This window comes from Aphis gossypii, chromosome 2, assembly GCF_020184175.1.
Source record: "Aphis gossypii isolate Hap1 chromosome 2, ASM2018417v2, whole genome shotgun sequence".
Taxonomy (NCBI): Eukaryota; Metazoa; Arthropoda; class Insecta; order Hemiptera; family Aphididae; genus Aphis; species Aphis gossypii.
Window position 1 is genome coordinate 43573236 of NC_065531.1, and position 23381 is coordinate 43596616.

General features: G+C 28.1%; 3 protein-coding genes and 1 pseudogene across 3 annotated transcripts; 2 read left to right on the forward strand and 2 right to left on the reverse strand.

The window, feature by feature from the left end:
• Window positions 1–834: 834 nt before the first annotated feature.
• On the reverse strand, window positions 835–4314 carry LOC126549806 (uncharacterized). The gene is made up of 4 exons (XM_050200181.1): window positions 4104–4314; window positions 2096–2879; window positions 973–1119; window positions 835–913 (listed from the first exon to the last, which is right to left on the reverse strand). The coding sequence occupies exons 1-4, from the start codon at window positions 4312–4314 to the stop codon at window positions 835–837; spliced, it is 1221 nt and encodes a 406-aa protein (XP_050056138.1).
• Window positions 4315–8805: 4491 nt separating this feature from the next.
• Window positions 8806–10872, forward strand: LOC126549807 (zinc finger MYM-type protein 1-like). Its single transcript, XM_050200182.1, has 4 exons — window positions 8806–8898; window positions 8958–9041; window positions 9108–9191; window positions 9255–10872. The coding sequence occupies exons 1-4, from the start codon at window positions 8806–8808 to the stop codon at window positions 10869–10871; spliced, it is 1878 nt and encodes a 625-aa protein (XP_050056139.1). The 3' UTR covers window position 10872.
• Window positions 10873–12270: 1398 nt separating this feature from the next.
• Window positions 12271–14396, reverse strand: LOC126550199 (52 kDa repressor of the inhibitor of the protein kinase-like). The gene is made up of 2 exons (XM_050201279.1): window positions 12504–14396; window positions 12271–12431 (listed from the first exon to the last, which is right to left on the reverse strand). Exons 1-2 carry the CDS (start codon window positions 14223–14225, stop codon window positions 12318–12320), a joined length of 1836 nt encoding a protein of 611 aa, XP_050057236.1. The 5' UTR covers window positions 14226–14396; the 3' UTR covers window positions 12271–12317.
• Window positions 14397–18578: 4182 nt separating this feature from the next.
• Window positions 18579–21822, forward strand: LOC114132854 (uncharacterized; annotated as a pseudogene).
• The last annotated feature ends 1559 nt before the right edge of the window (window positions 21823–23381 follow it).

Consider the following 23381-nt stretch of genomic DNA (forward strand, 5'->3'; position numbering starts at 1 on the left):
ATACGGAAATAAATCATATCTAATATCATCAAAAAAATTAAATGTTCGAATATTATATATCAGAGAATCTGTAGCCGAGTACAATAATCGTATTTCATTATTATATTTATTTTTCATTACATTATAATGAAAATCATACATAATTATTTTCGAGACATCTAAAATTGCAGACCCTACATAAATTGCTTTATCGAATTTGATAGTTTCCTTATGTTGGTGAATAGCCATAAGATTTTCAGAGTATATAGTTCTATCTTTAAAAGTATTTTTCATCATCAATTTATTTGCTTGTTTATCTATGAAACCAGTTTTAAAGAAACTCTAGTTCGAAAATTCTCCATACATTTACCAAAAAGCTATTAATTAATAACTTCCAAAAATCTTTTTCAAATCTGTTTTTAGCTTCTCTCCTCATTCTCGTACATAGTTCGATATATGAGGCCATCCATTTACTCTGTGAAAATTTGATTGCTCGATGAATTTTTACTAATTTAAGACCATTAGCAATTGCTTGTTTTAAATTTTTATAGTGTAATACTGTAATATATATATATTTTTTTGATGATAAAGTAGTTAATAATTTTTTAACTTTTGAATTTGGAGGACATTCGTTTAAAGGTAAAAACGGGAAATCATTATGTTTTTCATGTAAATATTCAGGATAATCAATATCATTTGCTAATATATATATACGACTTTTGAATCATCAGAATTTTAGTAACAATCTATGTTCAAGTCATCAACCCATTCGAAATCTTTGAAAGGTAGCTCAGTTAACATCGACTTTCCATATAATTTACACAATTAAGATATGTAATCCATGAAATTGATTTATTAGGATATAGTTTCAAAACCTTTAATGTTTGGTATGTTTGCTTTAGCATATCTTTTAACTGATTTACAGATACCCTCTCTGATTGAGGGTTCAAAATATTAAAGCATGTTATAATCAGTCAATTTTTCTAATTTAACCTTAGTCTATTAAGCATACAATCGAAAGCAAATCCTGGAGCAGTCATATAATGAGCAGGATCTAGACTAAGAGTAGATAAACATAAATCTCTAAAATTTTCGAACACATCCGTTAGTATGGTGACATCAGTTTTCAAATAAAGATCACTATACTCACCCAAGTTTTAATATTAAATACTTTCCAAATTTTTTTAGCATGAGAATAATCATTATTATTAATTTCTTCATTTTTTAAAGAGTTATAAAATGCAGATTTTGAAGGTAATCGAGTTTCGTTTAATTTACTCCAACTATCAATATACTCATAAGGGAAAACCCCTTTTCGTGTGACTAAATCAAATGTTTTATTAGAAAATAATTTTAAAGTTTCTTTAAACCTTGATTTATCTTCAAGTAAATTTTTTGCAAGCTCGCTTAATGAGGAGGCCATAAAACGGAATGTATCAACGAATTTTATACTAAATCTCGGAGCAACCTCTTTACTAAAAGATATATATTTTTCTACAGAATTTGGAATAACATGTATATTCTTATCATCAAAACCAAGTTCTCGAATTATAAAGTGACTATCGTAAGATAAGTTATGAAAAAAAATTGGAACAAATGATGGGTTGGTTATTTCAAAATTACATTTAAAACAAATACATTGTCTATATTTACCAGTAATATGACAGTGATATCTAACTTTATATAATTCATTTTCTTCAAAAGATAATAAATATATTTTACAAACCTTTGCTATTTGAAATTCTTTTTCCTCCTTTTCAGTCAACGTAATCATTGGTACATTAATTTGATAAATATCATTTATTTTTTTTGAAATATCAATCATATTTTCCATAAACTTTTTTGCCGCATCAATACCTCTATAAATTATTATGTTTGTTGGAATTTTAAACTGTTGCATTAACTTTTCTGTGATAATTATAGTCAACTTTTACATAAAATGCGTAACTCATAATTTCATGTAAATGTGTGATATAAGTTTTACTAGTTTTAGTGAATTCATTTGTCTGTTTAGGTTTTAAAATACATTCAAAGTCAGCATAAATAACAAATGGTATATTAGAAGTTTTTTTATAACTTTTAAAAAATATGAATTTTTTTCTTTTCCTCTTCAAACATTATCGGTCTTCCTAATTTATTCTTACTATACATTTTTTTATGTTCAGTTAATCCTGTTTCACCCCAAAGTTTACTTTTACATGGTTTATTTCCAAAAGTTGTAAAACACCTCTTGCAAATAATTAATTTAGAACATTTTTTAGTTTTCTGACTTCTAATAAATCTTGAAAAATCTTTAATATAACAATAATGCGATGTTTTATGATTATTGACAAAAAATAGATCAAAATGATTTTTTTCTTCTTTATTATTTATAAACAGAGGGAAAATAGTACCTTTATTATTTAAACTATAAACATTAACTGAAACATTATTTAAACGTTCAAATTTTTTAATTTGATTTATTGGTGTTGGGAAATCAATACATTTAAAATCTAACCCACTCTTTTTTTCAAGAAAATCAAAATATTTTTGGTTAAATCGTGATTTATTAGAACGCTTATCATATTTGGTTAGTATAGAATATTTAAAACAGTATTTATCTTTATTTTTAACGTTTATAATAGCCTTTTTTTCTCGTATAAATTTAGGTAAATCTAAATATGCACCTCCTTTTAATGGATTTACTAAATTGATTCTCAACTGTAACCCATCTATTGAAACAAGTGTCCATCCTGAACCTTTAGCAATAAATTCAGATTCTTCAGCTAATATTTTATCAAACTTTGTGTTTAACAAACTAGCGAAATCGGATGAATTACATGCTAAAACATTCGAAGTTTTAAAAGCCACATCTTGTTTATCATGTGTTATAGGACGTGTGTAAGTAGCGTCAACGTGTATGTTGGGTACACAATCGGCGATTCAAATGTTGCGCGGTTGTGTGCGATACGCACATGTCGCGGTGTTGTCACCCTGTCGTGCCGCCGACGAGGAACTGTGCGATTGGTCTGGACTTTGTACTCCAGAGGAGGGGGACGGTGTGGTCGCAGTCGGGCCGACGGTCGCCGGTACCCGCCGATATACTTTTTTTTGTCGTCGTCTTCCAGCCGTCTAGGCAACTTCTAATGTTATGTGACGATCCGGTGCGTTTTCGCTGCCGTTAATACGCCATTTTTTTGTGTTCCGCGCCGTGCCGCGTTAGTGAACCACCCGGCGTAGTGCCGTTTACGTCGGTAACCAGCAAACCACCCGAGCCCTTGTGCTCACCGACGGGTCGTACACATCCTTGTGTCCACGAATCAAGTAACGGCCTCCTGTGCCGACAGTTCCTGCTCGTTCGCACGACCACGTGTTCCGCCCGCCCGGTTTTTTTTTACGCAGTGCGAACCGTCGCTCATTAGTTGTGTGTTGTCGTTTGAGCCGCGACATCAAATTCATTCGCGTAGCTCTCATCGAGTGTGAAACCCTTGCAACCGGCAAGTATTGCGTTTGATCGGCGCCCGATCAACGCTCGCGTCGTCCATCTTGGACCATCTCGAATAACCGTCGTCAACCATTTCGTCCATTTCGACGGTAGTACAAATGTTGCAACCCCGCCCTCGTCGTCGTTCAGTTCACCTTGCTGCAGCACCATCATCGTGTTATCAACACCAAACAACCGGTATCAGGTCGTACACACGTCTATTCTTTTTGTTTACTATGTTATTTTGATTTATTCGTCATTTGTTCGACGTGCTTACTATTATATTATTATTTTTTGTTGTCAACGTCCTCGACGTATTATTATTATATAATATAATATTTGATTGTTTCTCCGCCGATCCACTTGTGGTCGAGCACCAATTTATTACTAACCTTAGTGCGTAAGTCATGTTTGTATTTTTTTCTTTGTAGAACACACCTCAATAAATCGGTCTGTCCCTTTTATTATTACAAAACATTGTTGGGTTCGTATATACAGTCCATTGTCATTCTCTCACTCTCTTCTCTTTATTTCTCTCTTGCTAGCTTTCGAGTAAACGACAATTGAAACGACACGGATCGCGGGTAAGCAGTCGCCGGCGCAAACATACGCATCCGTCAACCGGCGTTACATGTGTCGCCGTTCAATCTCACACAGTGTAAATTAAATTTGATCGACGTTTTAATACACGATTGTTTTAACTTTAAAATTAACCCATGTGAAATATAGTTAAAAAATAATTTGTAATCTATATAATTTTCACAGTTCTTAATTATGAAAGTTTTTAAACCTTTTCTAAATCTTTCTATTTCAATAAGTCCACTTCCAATCGTGTTCATACGCTGTTTTTTTGTTATTATATTTCTGTTCATAATGAGACTGAAATAATAAAAAACACATAATATTTATAAATAAATGTATGTTTTTTTTGTTTTACATTTTTAAAAAAATAATAATAATAAAATTCTTAAATAAACAATGAGTACTTAGTTTTTTAAAAAAAGAAATTCATTTTAGATTCAAACAAAAAGATTCTGTTAATAAATTTAGATCTTCCAATAATGTACAATAATCGCTATGCAGATAATAAGCTAACGTCTGTTTTCGAAATCTAACATAACCATACAAATCATAATATTTATTAACAAGTAATATTTCATTTCTCAAATTTATTATATTCTCTTTTAAGATTTTTATTTTTTTATATCTTGTAAAAGTGTTTTAGCTAAGTATTTTTCATATCTTAATATTTTAATTTTTCTTTTGATTAAAATTATGGTTTTTCTTTGTTCATGTTTACTTTGTACTTCCTTCTCATCATTATCATCGATTTCTTCATCCAATCTATGAATTTCAATTAAGATATGGTTAAGTAAATCCATTTTCTAAAAAAAAAAACATTTTTTTTATGTTTTGGAAAAGCTATTATGAACAAAGTAATACTTCTATACAAGTAGGTGTATAAAAAAGAAAAAATGGAAAATAGATTAAAGAAATAATATAAATTAGGTTAAAAAAAAAAAAATAGATTTATTTAAACAAATTTATTTATTAAATCTTCTAGTTGATTATTCAAAATTGAGGAACGATAACGTATACGTCTATTACATTTTAGATCAATATAGGTAATAAGAAAAATTATAATCGTCTAAAATGTTTCTTTTTTCATTTCAACCTTGTCTATTTCAACTAGATTGTTTTATATAAATTATGAATCTTTTTATTTAAAGCTCTTGTATCTATTTTTTTTCTTTCTTCATCTTGATCAACACTTTTTTCGTTTTCTAAAACTTTCAAATGTAATTCTTCCATCAAAGATCGGAGATATACGATTTGAGGAGATTCCATTTTTTAAAAAAAAAAAAAAAAATCAGAAATTATAGGTAAATATTTATTCGTTTATTTTTTTATTTTAAATATAAAAAAAGTAATGTAAAAACTATATCTCATTTGCACCACATCTAAAAAAAAAAAAAAAAAATAATTTGTACCACTTTTCAAGTTTATAATTCACACCAAATAAAATTTTAAAAAGGGGCATAATCTAATCTGTACCTACTAAAATTATAATTATAATAAAATGTATATATACAAGTAAATTTTTGTTTAGCAATAATTCATAATAAATATAAAATCAATCATACTTTAATTATAAATAAATGTATAAGTAAAACAAACTCTATATATATATTAAATAAGTAAATTCTTATTAAGTATATTATACTATTTTTTAAAAAAAATAAAACATAATTTATAACTATTTATATCAACTAAACTCTGTAAGAAACGAGAAAAAGCTAGTAACTATTTTTTGTTTATATATATATATATATATATATACCATAGAATATATTCCGTGTATATACCGCACATTTACTACAACTAAGCTGATTATAACAAAAATAATAATAACTACAATTAAGTGTGTAAGACGTAACAACACAAAATATTGTTTACGATGTATCTGTGTATATGTGGTTTGGAAAAAAAAAAAAAATGTGAAGATATAAAATTAAACATATTATTATTATTATAATAAATGACATACTTTTAAATGTTGTACTACACACTAATCTTTTTGAACTATTCAAAATGTTTCGTACTATACTCAATTTTAGGGCTGGTACAAATTACATATTTCATTTCGTTTTTTTTTTAACGTGGTGTAAAAAAAAAAAAAAAAAAACTAAAATTTATTTATTTATGTAACGCAAATACATGTTATATTTTTGATACAAATGAACCTATTTGTGGTGTAAATTATGTAAAATACTATTATTAATGGAATCATTTTTTATAGTGGAAAATTATAATAGTAAATATTTAATTTAAAGCTAGTTAATAGTAGTAAAGTAATAGTACTTACATTTCTGTTAGCGTGGAGATGCTTGAAAAAAAATATACTGGCTTCTAGTTGTAGTGAACCGGTCTTGGTGAAGATGGTTCAGCACGATTTAACGACGAAGTCCACTTTGTCGTATGTGTAAGAAGTTTGAATTTAAAGTTATTTATTCACTGAATATAATAAAAGCAAGCTCGATGTATTGTTAAGTATAGAACAATGTCATCGGTCTATGCGTGAGTGAAGCTTAACTTTGTCTAATTCTTAATACTACCACAACCCATTTTATATTAAACTATTTGGGAGTAGTCCCCCAAAAATATACGTACGTGTCATGGTAAACAGGAAATTCGACTATACGTTTCTATTTCATATTTTACTATAACCAATTATTTAAATACATATTTTTTTAATCTTTAAAATATATATATATATATATATATAAACGATTATTTAAACTATGTTCGTAATCCAATTATTTAATATATTAATATTCATTATTCTAAATCTAACCAACTACCAACTAATATCAGCTTAGGGCAACAGGAATGAAGTAATGTAATATGCAGGATTTCTACATACGAACTAGTTGTATGTCTAATTCTTAATACTACCACAACCGCTTTTATATTAAACTATTTGGGCGGAGTAGTCTCCAAAATATACGTACGTTTCTATTTCATGTTTACTATAACCAATTATTTAATTTTAATCTTACCTTGCTAAATTGTATATAACCTTTCAAATCTGACATTGAAATGTAGAAGTCAATTACATTATTTTAGATACAAATCGCACTTGTTATTACATTCTATTTTTTCGAATTGAAAAGACGTACCTTTCAAATTTTATTCTAGTTAGTGTTTTAGCTGAACTGATTATTTTAGACTTAAGAGGAGGAGTAGAAGTGGTTACATATATAAGAGACTCATCGATACAGTATGTATATTCAGTATACTTCAACAGATTTTACAATCTAGACTTTTTTTAATAAAATTAATTTAATTTTGAAAAAATGTCCTGCTACTCATTTAAAAGCGATGACGAGGAGTCGGTTGTATTTTCCGAAGTAAGTAAAAAAAAACATTTTTTTTTCTTTTTTTATCACAATATAATATATAATTATTTTAATTAAAAGACATTTTTTTTTTTTTTTTTAAAAAAAATTATTAAATATTTTATGAAAAATTGATTTTGTAAACCGTCATCAGCTTATCGTCTATTTTAATTATAGGATAATATTGCAACAACATCTCAAAAAAAAAGGTACATCGAAAAGGTTAGCTGTAAAACCGGAGAAGAAACCGGTATCAAAAAAGACGAAAAAGGTGAGTTATATAAATTTATGACATACTACGAAAAAGTAAAAAAAAATATAATTTAATTATTATTTTATAGAGCACTGCTACCTGTTATACAGACAAAATATTGGATTTAATAACAGATCCAACATATCCAAGTATCTATTTACGCTGTACGATTAGAATTAGTCTACTATCCCAGATCACCGGACTTAGCTTAGTCGTTGGGGCGCGCCCTAACATCGCCGCTTGTATACTAAGTCTATATCCCAGTCTTAAATTAACTATTTCTCGGGCAGAGTCATTTATACTCTGTCCTCAAATTTATTTAATAGTATTAAATATTAAGTACAATTATATTTTTCTTAACATAATAAACTATACATTATACTAACTCAGAATTGTTGTGTTCTACTCATTACTTATCCAACCTCCATCTACTGACGTACGACCGACAAGCGTTCCAGGGAATATTTATATATAATTGTGTGACGAGTGCAGAACCTACCACACTTGGGGTCACTGCCAGTTCCCTACAGTGGCGTCATTTGGGGGGTGGCAACTTGGGCATTTGCCCTAGTCTAATATTTACATTGACTTTAAGTCGGCACATTTAAAAACTATAAAAAGTCTTATTTTTAATGACTATGACCATTATTGTGTATATTATTATAATTTATAATGATATATTAAAGTTATTTAAGTGGGATAGTTGGTACTTGGAGCTCACACATTTAGATTTGAGACACTTCATACATACTGGCAGTTGGCACATTTCAAAGTACGTACTTTGTAGTTTATACAAGCGTGGTATTACTGGTATTGGTATAATATTATTATGTTGTTCGACAACTACTAAAAGAAACTAACAAGAATTATTATATTTTTAGAATATTTTTAAAACGTTACAATACCCATCAAAATATCAGATAAGACCTATTCCCTAAATATAATATACATAAGTGTAAATAATAAACAATTATGTTTTAAGTAATATATTTTCTATTTTGGTTAATTGTCATTCGTATTCGTCAGTCGCCACTCCTGTGTTGTGTTTTGTACTTGTATGGTTATTTAAAATTATTTTCAAAGGAACCTTATTATTTTATTTGACATTCTTTATTATGAACAACAAACGTAAACATAAACGTACCAAGGTACAATGTTTAACCTGCGGTAGTTCATTTGACCATGATTATCGCCGAAAACATGAAATTAACATGCATGGTGGAAGTCAGGTAAAAGTAAAAGATGTTAGTCTTATTGTAGCTAATAATCCTTTTGCAGCAGCCCGACTGAACTTTGAACGCAAAGTAAGATATCTCGTAGTAGTTACTATATTAGAGTATGTTCATCATATTTTTTTTGCTAGGTATCTAAAACTGACTCGAACAATTTATTAAATACAACATGTGTAAATATCACAAGTTTTAATAATGAAGCTGTTGTAGATGAAGTAAGTAAAATATTATCTTATTAAGTACTGTAATAGAGTGTGCTATTCATATTATTTTTTTGCTAGGTATCAAAAGCTGACTCGAACAATTTATTAAATACAACATGTGTAAATATCACAAGTTTTAATAATGAAGCTGTTGTAGATGAAGTAAGTAAAATATTATCTTATTAAGTACTGTAATAGAGTAGTAATCATATTTTTTTATTTTAGGTTTCTAATGTTAACTCTGATTATGTTACAATTAATACAAACTGCATGAACAAAAGTCCAAGTGATATATCTACTTCAAAGAATGATAATCCTGCACAACCAATACTCAATGTCTTCCCATTAACTAATGGTAGGTTTTCTGCTGTGTGGTATAAATTTAATTGGATTGAGTATTCTATCACTGAGGATTTAATTTATTGTTTTGCTTATCGTCATTTCTTATCTCTTACAAATAACCCAGGAATCGTATTAGGAAAAATACCATTTGTTGATTATGGTTTAAAATGCTGGAAAGATCCAAACCAAACTTTAAATAGGCATAGTAGAAATAAGAAACATATATTAAGTATGACTCGTTGGGTGAATTATCATAATGTTCAACAAAATATACAACAATCGATTGCTTGCAGTCTGAATAAAGCCAGACAACAAGATATTTATGAAAATCGATTACACATTCATTTTTTGTTAAAATCTGCATTATTTCTTGCTAAACAAGGGTTAGCTTTTCGTGGCCACAATGAGATGATTACTTCAAACAACAGGGGCAATTACTTAGAGTTATTAGAAACATTTGCTGATGATAAACTTCTAGTTCGCCTACGTTCAAGATACGGTCATTATACTAGTCCTAGTTATCAGAATGATTTGTTAAAGGTACTGGCTGAATGTACTAAACAAAATATTTTAAACAAAATGACAGTATTGGGAGCTTTTGCTATTCTTGTTGATGAAACAAAAGATGCTTCCAAAAAAGAACAATTAAGTTTTGTGTTACGGTTTGTTGGTAAAGACTTTAATGTTTATGAGCATGCTCTAGGATGTTTTCATATGACAAAATCAACTGCCCAAAGTTTATCAGACGAAATAATAAAAATTGTATGTGAAAATAAATTGGATATCAATAAATGTGTAGCTCAATGCTACGATGGTGCCAGTGTCATGAGTGGTTGCTTCACTGGTGTTCAAACAAGAATACAATCGATTGTTCCACAAGCAATATATATTCATTGTTATGCACATCGTTTGAATCTTTGTTTAGTGCATACACTAAGTAGTATTTCTGCTATAAATGAGTTTTTCCAAACAGTACAAGGTATTTACAAGTTTATTATGAATAGCCAAAACCGCTATGAGTTATATGTTGAAGTACAAAAACAAAAAAAACTAGAAGTAATTCATTTAGAAAGATTGGTAGAAACTCGATGGGCTTATTGGTACAAATCATTAAAAAAAATCAATATTCGCTTTAAGGAAATTCGTGAAGTTCTCAATGTACTATCATCAAAAGGTGATGAAAAATCTAGAGTGATGGCAACAGGATATCTTGAAGAAATATCATCTCAGAGATTTATATCAATTTTAATGTCCGTAGAATCTTTACTAGAAATAGTTCACTGTGCATCAAATGAATTACAAAATAGTAAACTTTTACTTCCTTCAGCTATTCAATTAATAAATGTAGCCAAACAAAATTTGTTGAATATGCGTTCAAATGAAGTTTGGGAAAAACTTGAAAAAAAAATTGTAGTTAAAGCTAAAGAAAATGATATAGAAGTAGACATTAAGAAGATCCAAAAAAGAAAGCAAGTACTTAACAAGAACCTTCAAGATTAATTAATTTTAAAAAAATAAAATATGAAATTATGTATTCTTGATATAGTTACAAGATGGAATTCTACATATCTTATGTTATTACGTTTAATTGAGCTAAAACCTTTTTGTAAGGACCACCAATTGGTTAATACAGATTTATATTTTTGAGTACACAAGATTGGGATCGTATTGATCATTTGGTAATCAAAGCAACAATTATGAATTCATACTACTAAGTACTAACTCACTAATTTATGTCTGTATCTAATTTATATTTAGGTAAAATCCCTTCAACCAGCATTTTTGTGTACTAAATTACTACAAAAAAAAGATTTAACACTGGGTGATTTTTATGGAATTTGGATTCTAACACAAAATAAATTAAATCTTATCAATACATCTATTTCGAAATCTGTTTTGCATTTTATGAAGATTCGCCAAGACAAATTGTTAGAAAATGATGTTTTTATTGCAAGTGAGTTACAACCTAATATATTTATAACTTATATGTGATTGATAAGTTTACTAGAACTATTATCTTGTAACTATTATGATTTATAATTTAAAATATAAAATAAATTTCTTAATTATGAATTATTTTGCAGCCATTTATTTAGACCCTCGTTACATGTGCCTTTTAAATGCTGCTTCTAAAAAAAAAGCTGTTAGTCATCTGTTGAAAACATGGTCACTGAAAGAGTCCCTCTCGTTAACGGCAGTAGCAATAGAGGTTAGTATAAAAAACTAAAAATGTATGTAAATTTTTATTTTTTAATTGAAACTGAATAAAGTTAAAATGCAATTAATTAACTGATTTTAGACACAATTATAAAAATATATTAGATGTCTAATATTCAATATTAATTTTAATTAAAAGTAGCTCACGGAAATCTAAGTAAATTGTTTGCATAATCAGTTTGTTCAAACAAGTTAAACTAATAAATTGTAACAACAAATATAATATTATTTTTGAATGCAATTTCAAACTTATAGAAATATTTGATTTCAGAATTCCAATCAAGAATTAGTTGTAGCCCAAGATGACGATTCTAATTCATTAGAAACAAGTGTTATCACAGATGATTTTGAAATGTATCTGAGAACAACTTCACAAGCTCAAACAATACCTCCAACTATTAATCTTAATAATTCTTATAATGAGATAAAAACAAAAATTGAAGGTTTTGCAAGTATTGATAGAGTTACTTATAAAGAAAATGTGGTTCAGTCACTGGCGTACTTTCAAATTTGCTCTGGGAGGGGTTTAAAAAAATAACTAACACTAAAACCTTCTGTTTAAAACTACCCATTTTTCTAACAATCAAACACATTACACGTATAAATATCAATAGGCAAAATAGCAAAACAAATACAAAGGTTTACATAACTCATGACTGTTAAATACTATTTAATATGCACATAATATATACGAGTACAGAATATTATATATATTATATAATTAATTATTTATAATAAAAATGCTAGTCTCCTTTTTTTATTGGATAGTTCAACCAGCACTTCATCAGGAGTAATTGAATCATTTTTGTTGATCGAGAGCATAGCTAGACCATTAAGTCTTCCCTATTAAAATGAATTACAACATTAAATTAATTTGATTATAATCATTTATACTATTATTTAAATTAAACATACCTCAGAAGTAGAGTTGCGTAAGTAAGTTTTTATTCTCTTGAGAGTTGAGAATGTCCTTTCATTAGTGGCAGAAGAAACTGGTAGAGTTGCTAATATTTTAAGTAACTTAAAAATATTTGGATACATGGCTTCATTACATATGTAAATAGCGTCCATTGCATTTTTTGGTTTATCCGTTTCTGATAGAGATTTAAGTTTTCGTTGCCAAAGTTTGAACTCATTTTTGAATACCTCATCACAATTTCCAATATCTTCCAGATCTTCACTGTACTGTTTTGTAAGAGATATAAAATCTTCTTCATAACCACTTTCTTTAAATAAGGAATGGAAGCTTGTCAATGTACTTTGGTGATTTGTAAATCTTTCTTCCAATTCATTAATGAATTTGTCGATGTATGGAATAAATACTGATACTCGATAAAATATTTCTGGATCGTCTGTTTGAATGTTACACCTGTTGGTTTGTCTTTTTGATATTCTTGGCATGTTTATCACAATGTCAACTTTCTCAGCCAGTGATTTTACTCGTTCAAAAATGTCTCCAAATTCTTTTTCAGCATTCAATCTTATCTCTTCAAGTTCTTGTTTTGTGTTTTGTGCCAATGACATAGCTTCTTTGAGATCTATATTTGTTTGCTGGAGAACTTTTGATAAGACTAAACCTAATGCAAATACTTTATTCAAAACAAACAAACAAATAATAAATTCTGAATTTAACATAGAGATTCTAAGTCGTCTTGCTTTTTCAGATGTATCATTGTCATTCCATTCGGAAATATCTTCCAAAGCTTCTTCAACATACTCAAAGAGTTCCAAAAAGTCATGAACGGCATGGTATCTCTCAATCCAACGAGTCTCACAACTTCTTTTAAGCGTTTTTTTAGATGATGTTTCGGACGAGTTTTCTATTTTTTGAATTAGAACCGACTTCCGCTTTGGATAAATAAAAAAATCTCTGATTTGACTTATTGTCCCAAGACAATCGCGTATGACTGGTACACTACAGGATTTAGAAACAGCTAAATTTAACGAATGGGCTGAACAATGAACATATAAAGCATTTGGGTGAATTTCTTTAATGTGAGCCTGGACACCATTAAATTTTCCAGCCATTGCAGCTGCCCCGTCATATCCTTGCCCACGTAAATATTGAGTATTGATACCAAATTGTTGAAGATTTTCTAGGATTAAATTTGCTATTCCTTTACCAGTCATATCATTAGTTGGTACAAATTGTAAAAATTCTTCAGTAAGTTTTAATGTGTTTGAGTTGATATATCTAACACATAGCGATACCTGTTCCACTCCTGAAATATCCGCAGTTTCATCAGCAAGAACTGAAAAACATTTTGCTGTATTTACTCTAGAAACAATTTTGTCCAATAAAATTTTGTTACAAGCATCAATCATATTATTTTGACTTCTATGACTAGTATACTTCATCTTTCCCGAGCTTTCCAAATAGGTTTTCATTTCAATATCTCCTTGAGCTCGGTATCGTAAAATTTCTCGGAAGTTACCTTCATTATTATCATTTATAACTTTTGAATCATTGATTTCAATTTTTCCTGAATCACGGTGTCCTCTTAATGCTAAGTTTTGACGGCCGCACAAAATCACTGCCTCAATTATTGGAATAATATTTTTTCGATTTTGCAATATTTGTTGGTTTTTTGCGTTGTCAATTACTTTATCGATTGCCCTTGTTGGATTTTTAAGCATGATTAAGAAATTATCGGCATCTAGTAAACTCTTTTTGTGATATTCTAAATTTGAATGATTTTTAAAGTCTTCCAATGCATGTTTCCAATCATCATATTTTTTTAATACAAATGCTCCCAATTTTTGGTTATTAACACCGGCTTCATTTTTAGTAAAAGCAACACAATATTTGCAATATGCACCATTATTTACTTCTGAATAGGCCAACCAGGGAAAGTTAATAAGCTATTTATACTGAAATTTCAACTTTAAAACTTTTTGTTGTTTACCGACTACTGATATTTTGATAGGAAAATTGTAATTAATATCGGGGACCCAAATTTTGCTTAAAACTTCTTCTATTTCACTTTGCGTTAACAATTTATTTGTGTAATGTGCAATGTCAAAAATGTTATAATTCGAAGATGTACGATTAATATCTGTAGTCGAAGATGTGAACTGAGTGATAGGTGTATCAGATGCAGATACAGTTAATGGTAATGATGAATTCATTATTGAGGATGGTTTTGAAAAAAAAGATTGAATTTTCGATTGTTTTTTTTCAGCCATGATTACTATTTATTTTACCTTCAAAACCTAAAATATATCGAATGATAATGATAATAAAACATTATTGCCTATATATTATGATATAATATTATTGTTATCGGCGATCGACGATGCATCGTCATTTCGGGAAAAATAATTACCAATACTAAAATCTAAAATCTAAAACTACTATACTTAAAAATACAATATATACTATAATATGTGTATGCATATTAATTTACTGATATAAAAAAAAAAAAATCATTAACTTGTCCAGTCTGTGTGTTTATAATTAATTTTAATATTTTAAATTTTAATGTTTAATGTTTGGTTAATAAACAATTATAATGTTATAAACTCTAACTAATCTTATCTAAATACTTACCTATGATTTATGGAGTTCAATGAATAGTTATTAGTTTTTGACATAAACTTCTCCAACGGCAGAATAAAACAGAATGAACGAAAAATTCATAATTTTATTTAACGAAAATGTTTAACATGATCATTTACGATAGTGCTATAAAAATAGAATCCATTTTATCGTATAATTGTTCACACGAACTTGACGATTATAACGTAATCGGTTTTTTCTCCGTTGTCCGATCGAGTCGATCGAGATAACGACAATATTAATATGTATTTTTGTCTGCATGCAACTAACTGACTGTATACAATCAAAATTGTATGACATTTAATGCCTATTTTGATTGATATATTGTGGCACCCATAATTTTGTTATAAAATCTTTTTTCGTTGTTGGTAAAGTATAGTGTATACTCAATAGTCATATTATTATGACGTATGTTTGTGTATACACGGATAATTAATAATAAAAAATTCATCAATAATATCAATTTTTTTTGGTCCTTTTTGGTCCGGTTTGAACCCGAAACCCCCCCCCCCCCGTATGTACGCCACTGGGTTCAGTATTGGTTGGCAAAGAAACATGAAATGCCGGGGTTATTTGAGCTTGCAGAAATTGTTATGGCTGTACCAGCTACTCAGGTAAATATTTCTTGTGCTTTTAAAGTTTTAAATGTATGTCCTATGTAGTATGAATTGACTGAAATGGTCATATTATAAGCATTAAACACCGTTGTTTTTTTTTTCTAATTAGTTATATTAATATTAATTAATAAATAATTTTAGGTGAGTGTTGAACGCAGTTTTTCTGGTCTTAAGTTCATTTTGTCTGACTTAAGATCATCTCTATCCAGTCAAATGTTGGAAAATATTTTAATAATAAGAGGAAACAGCCAATAATTTATTGATTTATAAATGTACCTATATTATTTATTATTTAAATATAAGTTTGTTTGAAAAATTATTAATTTCTATGTCGTACAAATTGTATTATCTTGTGAATTATACACCTTAACTAACACTAACTTATCAGTTAGCTCTTTGATAAAAATTCTATGAAATTCTACATATGCACAAAAGAGTGGATGATTATGCCAAAAATAACAGTAGAATTTATTGAAAAAACGAAAAATTAAAATAACGTTTATAGGAAAATATTAAATAACGTTTCAACATACAATAACGTTAAACATTAAACCTGTATAACGTTTCAATGTACAATAACGTTAAACATAAAAATTATGTAACGTTTAAATAGCCAAAAACGGAAAAACGATATTTTTTTTTTGAATTTAAGCCCTGGTACAAACATATATATATACATTTTTTTTAATTAACCTTTACAAAATTACAACTAATAAAAAATACATTTCACATGTTTTAGTAAGTCCAAAGTCAGCTGAAAAATATAAAAACCACGATGGATCTGATACGGATAATTCAGTTTCGTCGTCAAACCACAAAAACGATATTTTTGATTTGGGTACAAACATATTATATATATATTTATATAATTTTAATTAACCTTTAAAAATAATAAAAAAATATATTTCACGTGTTTTCGTAAGTCCAAATGCAGTTGAGAAATATAAAAATGATCTAGGTACAAACATATATAATATATATAAACATTATAAGTAATCTTTACAACATTCTGATAAGATTTATTTTTTATCTGTTATAGAAAATGAAAATATAGATAAAACAGATAATGAATCTGATTCGGAAACATCGAGTATAAGTCTACTAAATGAAGAAAGTTGGCGTAGAAAAGGAAATAATGAATTATTAAAAAAGAAGAGACCATCAAAATACTTAGACCCTTGCCCAGAAATAAAAAAAAAATACTTAACAAATCAAAACTAAGATCAAATAAAATTGTTCCTATGATAAATGGCAATATATCTACTCCATTAAGAAAAAAAAAACCAAAGTGTATTTATCAGGTGTCGACACTCACAAACGCCGCCCGTTGATGAAATAAATGAAATTATTACTCCACTTGTATATTCCACTAGGGAGCGTTGTCTACCCTCAGAGGGACAATTATTTTCAATTTTTCCCATGTGTTTTAAATTTTAAATTTCGTATTATTTAATATTTATCCTATTATTTATATGAAATGTGAACTATTTATATTAATATTTATATGTTGCAAATGCTCTGCTGGCTAAATTAAAACGAGGTGGTATGAATTGTTAAAATAAACAATACAATAATAATTAATATAGGTAGGTATTATATTATTATATTATATTTTATTACTATTAAGCATTAGCAATTCTTAAAATTTTTTTTAATCGTTTTTATGTTTTTTTTTTTTTTGTTTGAGACTATTTCGTTATATTTTCTGCAAGCAAATATCATCCTTGTATTCAAATAAAACTTCACAATATATTTTGTTAACTGATGCTGATGATTTGCACAACCAACTTTTGTTGAAATGCCATGCACGCTTATTTCATCCATAACTAGAGAATTTACAAGAAATAAACATTATTTTTATACTTTAGTTGTATATCATTAGGTGTAAAATGAAGTTGGCATACTCCATCTTTAATACTTTAAGTTTTATCTGCTCTTGGTATTTTTCTATTCCAAATATCAACCATGTTCTACAAAATTAGACTATATTAAGATTGGCTCATTTGAAAACCTAAATTTTGGCTTTCAAATACTAATGAAATAAAGAATATTAAATAATCAAAAAAAAAAAAAATACCTCAACAGTAAGGTATTTAAAACTTAATATTCGTTTGAAAACACATACTACAACAGTCAACAGACTGCACTAACAAATACTTAACAGTTAACACCTACAATCTACATATAAAATTGGCTAATTGTTATATTAACAAGTAACAGTTAGACACTTCTAGTTTTTAATATGACGATTTATTTATCTATTATCTCAGGGGGATGGAATATCGAAGGATATTTTTTTACTTCATTCTGTAACCTTTTGCGATCAGTAAGCAAGCCAGTGTCACAACCAGGTACAAAGCACTTGAGTGGCATTGTTTTTTTAAAATTTATCAATATTGAGTATTAGATTTTAAAAAATTATAAGAACTAGTAAGCCAGTAAGGAAATGAAGTGTAATTATATTAAAGGTATCCGTTAAAAGAATTATTATAATATGTAATAAAGTGTAATGGCGAGTTCAATTTCGGCCAATGTAGGTAGTAGGTACCTATGTAACATAGGCTATGTTATAAATATAATATACACATTAATTTCGGCCCTCTGAGGGTAGCTAGCGCTCATGGTGGCAATCTCAACTGGTGTAGATTTTTTGTTAAATTGATAAGCGGAGTGTCGACACCTGATAAATACACCTTGAAAAAATCAAAACTTTCATTGTTAATAATACATGTGCATTTGATACTATTTTATTAGAAATTTGCATTGGCTATTATGATTTTCCAAAATTATCAAAAATACATTGAAAATTTGAATAACAATTTTTTACAATTTTGTAAGTCGATTGCAATACATGGAGCTTAAACAAAAGACTATCATAAGAGGTATGAACTTTTAAAAACAAAAGGAATATTGAAGAGCCCAAATTCTGAAATGAGTGGTGTACAATGTTATGACGCTCAATGTAACATACAAAATCTCATCAAACAGTAAGAAATCATATCCGGTAAAAAAGTTATCAACTGCGATGGATGTGGGTCGGTAAAAAATGAAAATATCAACTTTTTAACTCCAAACATGAAGACAATTGCTAAAAAAGGATTTACAAAAGAAACATTGGAAACAGGAATAAATAAATTTATATCCAGAAGACAAGAACTTGGTAATTCATGCTGTAATTATATAGATACAATTTATGAAGTAGAACCTCATATTTTCATTAATGTAGGTAGACCTTTTGGGATATTATGGTGATGTAAATTGCAAAATAGCATCCATTCCAACAACTATAATGATAAATAAAAACTTGTAAGATAGAAATTATTGTATTCTTGTCTAAATGTTTATGTCTAAAATAATAATACTTAATAAGTATAAGTATTGTATAGTATAGGGTGTGGTACATAAGGCCGAATCTCACTAATCTGAATACCGAAGAGCCGACTTCATTTGGCCGAATTTCATCTAGCCGAAATAATTGAGAGCCGAATTTCATACCGCGAGGAAAGGGCCGAATTTATAATATTGAAAAATAAATAAATAAATTGTTTAAAAGTTAAATTTATAATATAAATAATAATAAAAAATAAAAATTTAAAAATTTAAATTGTAGGAAATTCCTTTTAAAAAATCGATAGTATTTCTATTATTTTTATCTTCAATAACATTTTGTATTTGAAGTTGTCGTTTTATACTTGCTAATTTAGGTTTTGGTCTTTGATTTCCAGATAAAATCAATTCAATTTGACCTATAAATATGAATTATGCCATACTTAAAATACATTTTTTTAAGAATAAAAATAAGTAAAATATTTACCTAAAGTATTTTGTTGTTCTTTACGCATTTCAATGATTAAACGATAAATTCCAACGTGTTCAGCGCCTACCAAAATTTTCCATCGCTTGTGCCAGGACTCTACATTATTTTGAGTTCGTGGAATATTATTTTCGTTATTGTAATAAACAGACCAAAATGAAGGGGGATATAATGGTGCTGACCGAGATACTGATCCATTTCTAAACGTTCTTTTGATTTTTCCACGGATGTAGTTTTCTTCAAAATACGTTTTTATTACGTCCGGAACTGAATAATTAGCCGATAAATTATCAAATGCGTCTGGAATTTGTTCTGGAGGTAAAAATGCTAAGGACCACAAACAACGTAATTTTAAAGCAAACTCAATATCGTTTCCGTAATGGGTGGCTAGCCCACTCGATTGAATTTTTCGCCAAATGCTTTGACCTAAATGAAAAAAACAACCAGTTTGTTCACACTCGGGAAATATATTGGAAACGGCATTAATTGCAGCCTTTTCAAAGTCATTTATAATACATTTTGGTAATAGCTCATATCCATAATCATCACAAATTGAAATTAAACCTTCAAATAACTGCTCATAACACTGTTCACTTTTAGATGTCATTAAAGCGTAAACAAGAGGTAAAATTTTGTTATTTATTTTAGTTCCTACTGGGGCGTGAATCGTGTACAATTGTAAAAAAATATTCGGAACCGTCTTAAATGTTCCATCCATAATCCAATATGGAGCTTCAATCAAATTTTTAATTTCATTTTTTGTAGAAAATATCAAAATTTTTTGATTAGAAATTGAAATTTCTTTAAGTAAAAACTGATCATCATTTAAGCATTTTTTTAAATTATCAGGAATATTTATTTCTTCTACGCTACTTGGTTCTGGAGGTAAGAGTTTTCTTCTTGCTCTTAAAATTATTTTTCTTGTTGCTTCTACTGAAGGCATGTAAGGACGAGCAGTAATTGGAACTGCACTGTGAATGTCTTGAATAATTTGAGACGGGTTTTCCCTAGTCGATTTAGCTTTATCGTTTATATTTGCAATAGCTGTTTTTACAATTAAACGGCTCGCATCTGGTGCATGATTTATATGTATAGGAACTTTACCTCGAATTACATGTTTCCCATTTGTCAAAAGTGTAACCATTCGCGCATTACAATAGTCAAAATCATTTTTTTCTTTTTTATGACTACGTTTTTCACATTCCCAATAAAACACATTTTCACGTTGCTTATTTTTAATCATGACATAACCATTATAAAATAGTTTATTTTTGATTATTTTAATATCAATTTGTTCCATTTGTTCACCACAACTCACGACACTACAATAAACATTCGCGACGGACACTTTACAACTGAATAAAATGATCTAATCTTATTGATGTATAGGTATTATATTAGGTACTCTACCAGTAACCGACCTAATCAATACTAAACCTAGCTACATTTATCTTATCTTATCGATCGATAAAATGGTGATATAGAATATTATTACTATACTATAGCTAGTATATACCTTCTATAATCACGTAGATTCTCACCATGTTATTTACCTTTCGTCACTAGTTCATCACTATGGATCAGGTAGAACGGAAAATTAAAAAAAAATATTCGATTCTGATCTCATTGAAAATTTGTTATTTAATTTATATCTTATTTTAAAAAACTTATGAATAAAAACAATTACATTGTAGTACCTATTTTACTGTCATATTATTAAAAATAAATGTAATTAACTAAAAACTATGAAATAATTAAAAAATAAAAATAAAATATTTAATTGTACTCTATTTTTAGTCATTAGTGGTACATGACTGATAATAATACACCTAAGTGGTACGCAAAAAAAAGTTTGAGAACCGTTGCTATAGATAATCATGTCGGCTCTTTGGATTCGGCTAAAATCATGTCGGCTCATGGATTTTTCGGCTCTTTGGATTCGGCTAAAAAGTGGTCGGCTAATTTGATTCGGCCCATTATCCGCCTCCCATAGTATAATACATATTAGATATAATTGTATGATTTTTAGATAAAATAATTATTTTGTTTAAGGTTCAAATTGCTGGGAATTATTAATTTCGTTGGAAGTAGTGTTTTAAAAGTCCATCAAACATTGGGTCATTACATAGCCTATATAAAAAGATCAAATTATGGGGAACTTCACAATAATCTTAAAAAAAGACTATGCGTATTTCACTAAAACAAGTTATTAATCCTCATATCTTAATTTATGTAATGATGTAAGGAGTAAGGACCAATTCATAAATTTGTTTTAAACAATTTCTTTAAAAGCATCATTTAAATTGTTTCAATGAACAAAAAGTGAATATTTAGATTTAATTTATTTAATTATAGAAAAACAAAAGCTTTTTTTTTTTTAATAATTACTTTACACTTTAAAATATTATTTTACATGACAATTTCTATACGAGGAACTGTAGAATAATAGTCGTTCATATTTTAATACAAATATCTATAATTTTTATATTAAATAAACAAATTTATATCACATAATAGTAATATTACGATATAACATTTTAGATTAATACGGTTTGTGTCATAACAGGCAAATATATGTGACTAAACCACTTAAAAATGTCAAACATGTGTAAATCTATATAGATAACAATGAATTAACAACTCACTTTAAAAAAAAACATGGTGTAAGAGTATATTTACACCAAAATACCTGTTTTCGACAGCAAGTTCAAATTCATTAATTATTAATATTGTTAGTTACAATTTCGATTTGTAGTTCCAAAACGTAACTTGCAATAATATGTATTTGATTTGGAACGGATATCAATATACTTATACAACCCGACATTTTTTAAAACTATAGTATAAGGATTGAAACAAGGATGTTATATTAACTAACCGTTTATTAACAACTGCAATATACATGATTTAATAATGTATTATTATTGTATCATTATTAATTGGATGTAAATCAACTGGTGTCAGATAATAGGGAAGATCATACAATTCTTGATAATATTTATTTTTATTTCATTTTGAATGTTTTGATTTTTTTAAACCACTTTCAAAATACATGCTTCCGACAGCAATCCACTAATTATAAATCAAAATTGTTGTAATCATTTTTTATAGAATAATGATTATTATTAAAAAAAAAAAAATGCAGCTTGGTTAAGTTAGGTATATAATTTACCTATTTTTACCTATATATTTTTAAACATATTTTTGTACCTAACGTTAGGAAATCCTAACTTAACTAAATGGGTATTAAACAGAAGTATAAGTTTTATTATTTATTATAACGCATCAATAAAAAAATATGATTCTAGAAAATTTCAAAAAACGAGTCTAATCAATGCTCCGGGTTCTCGGAAAAACCATAGTATAGCAAATTCTGAAAATCGCCTAGCAAAATCTAGCAAATGATAAGCAAATTTTTAATACCACTTTCGAACCGTTCGGAAAATTTGCCAGTTCTATGTCAAGTTGGCAACGGCATACTTGAATTTCGATTTGTACTTATATGAAATACTAGCAAATTCTGAAAATAACCTAGTGAAATCTAGAAAATAACTAGCAATTATTTAATACAAGAATTATAGTCGTAACATATTGTGCCGGTGCCAACTTGACGGACATAATAACATACACCAAATTTGCACAATTTTGTTTTTTACTTCGTTGAACATTTTAGAGACCGGTGAGTACAATTAATATTACTTAGACTTGGACACTTCATTAACGTATCTAATTAGTGTAAAAGTATATATTTATATACTCCAAATTTAAATGTTCGTTTTATTTACGTCCAATTTTGAAGGTGA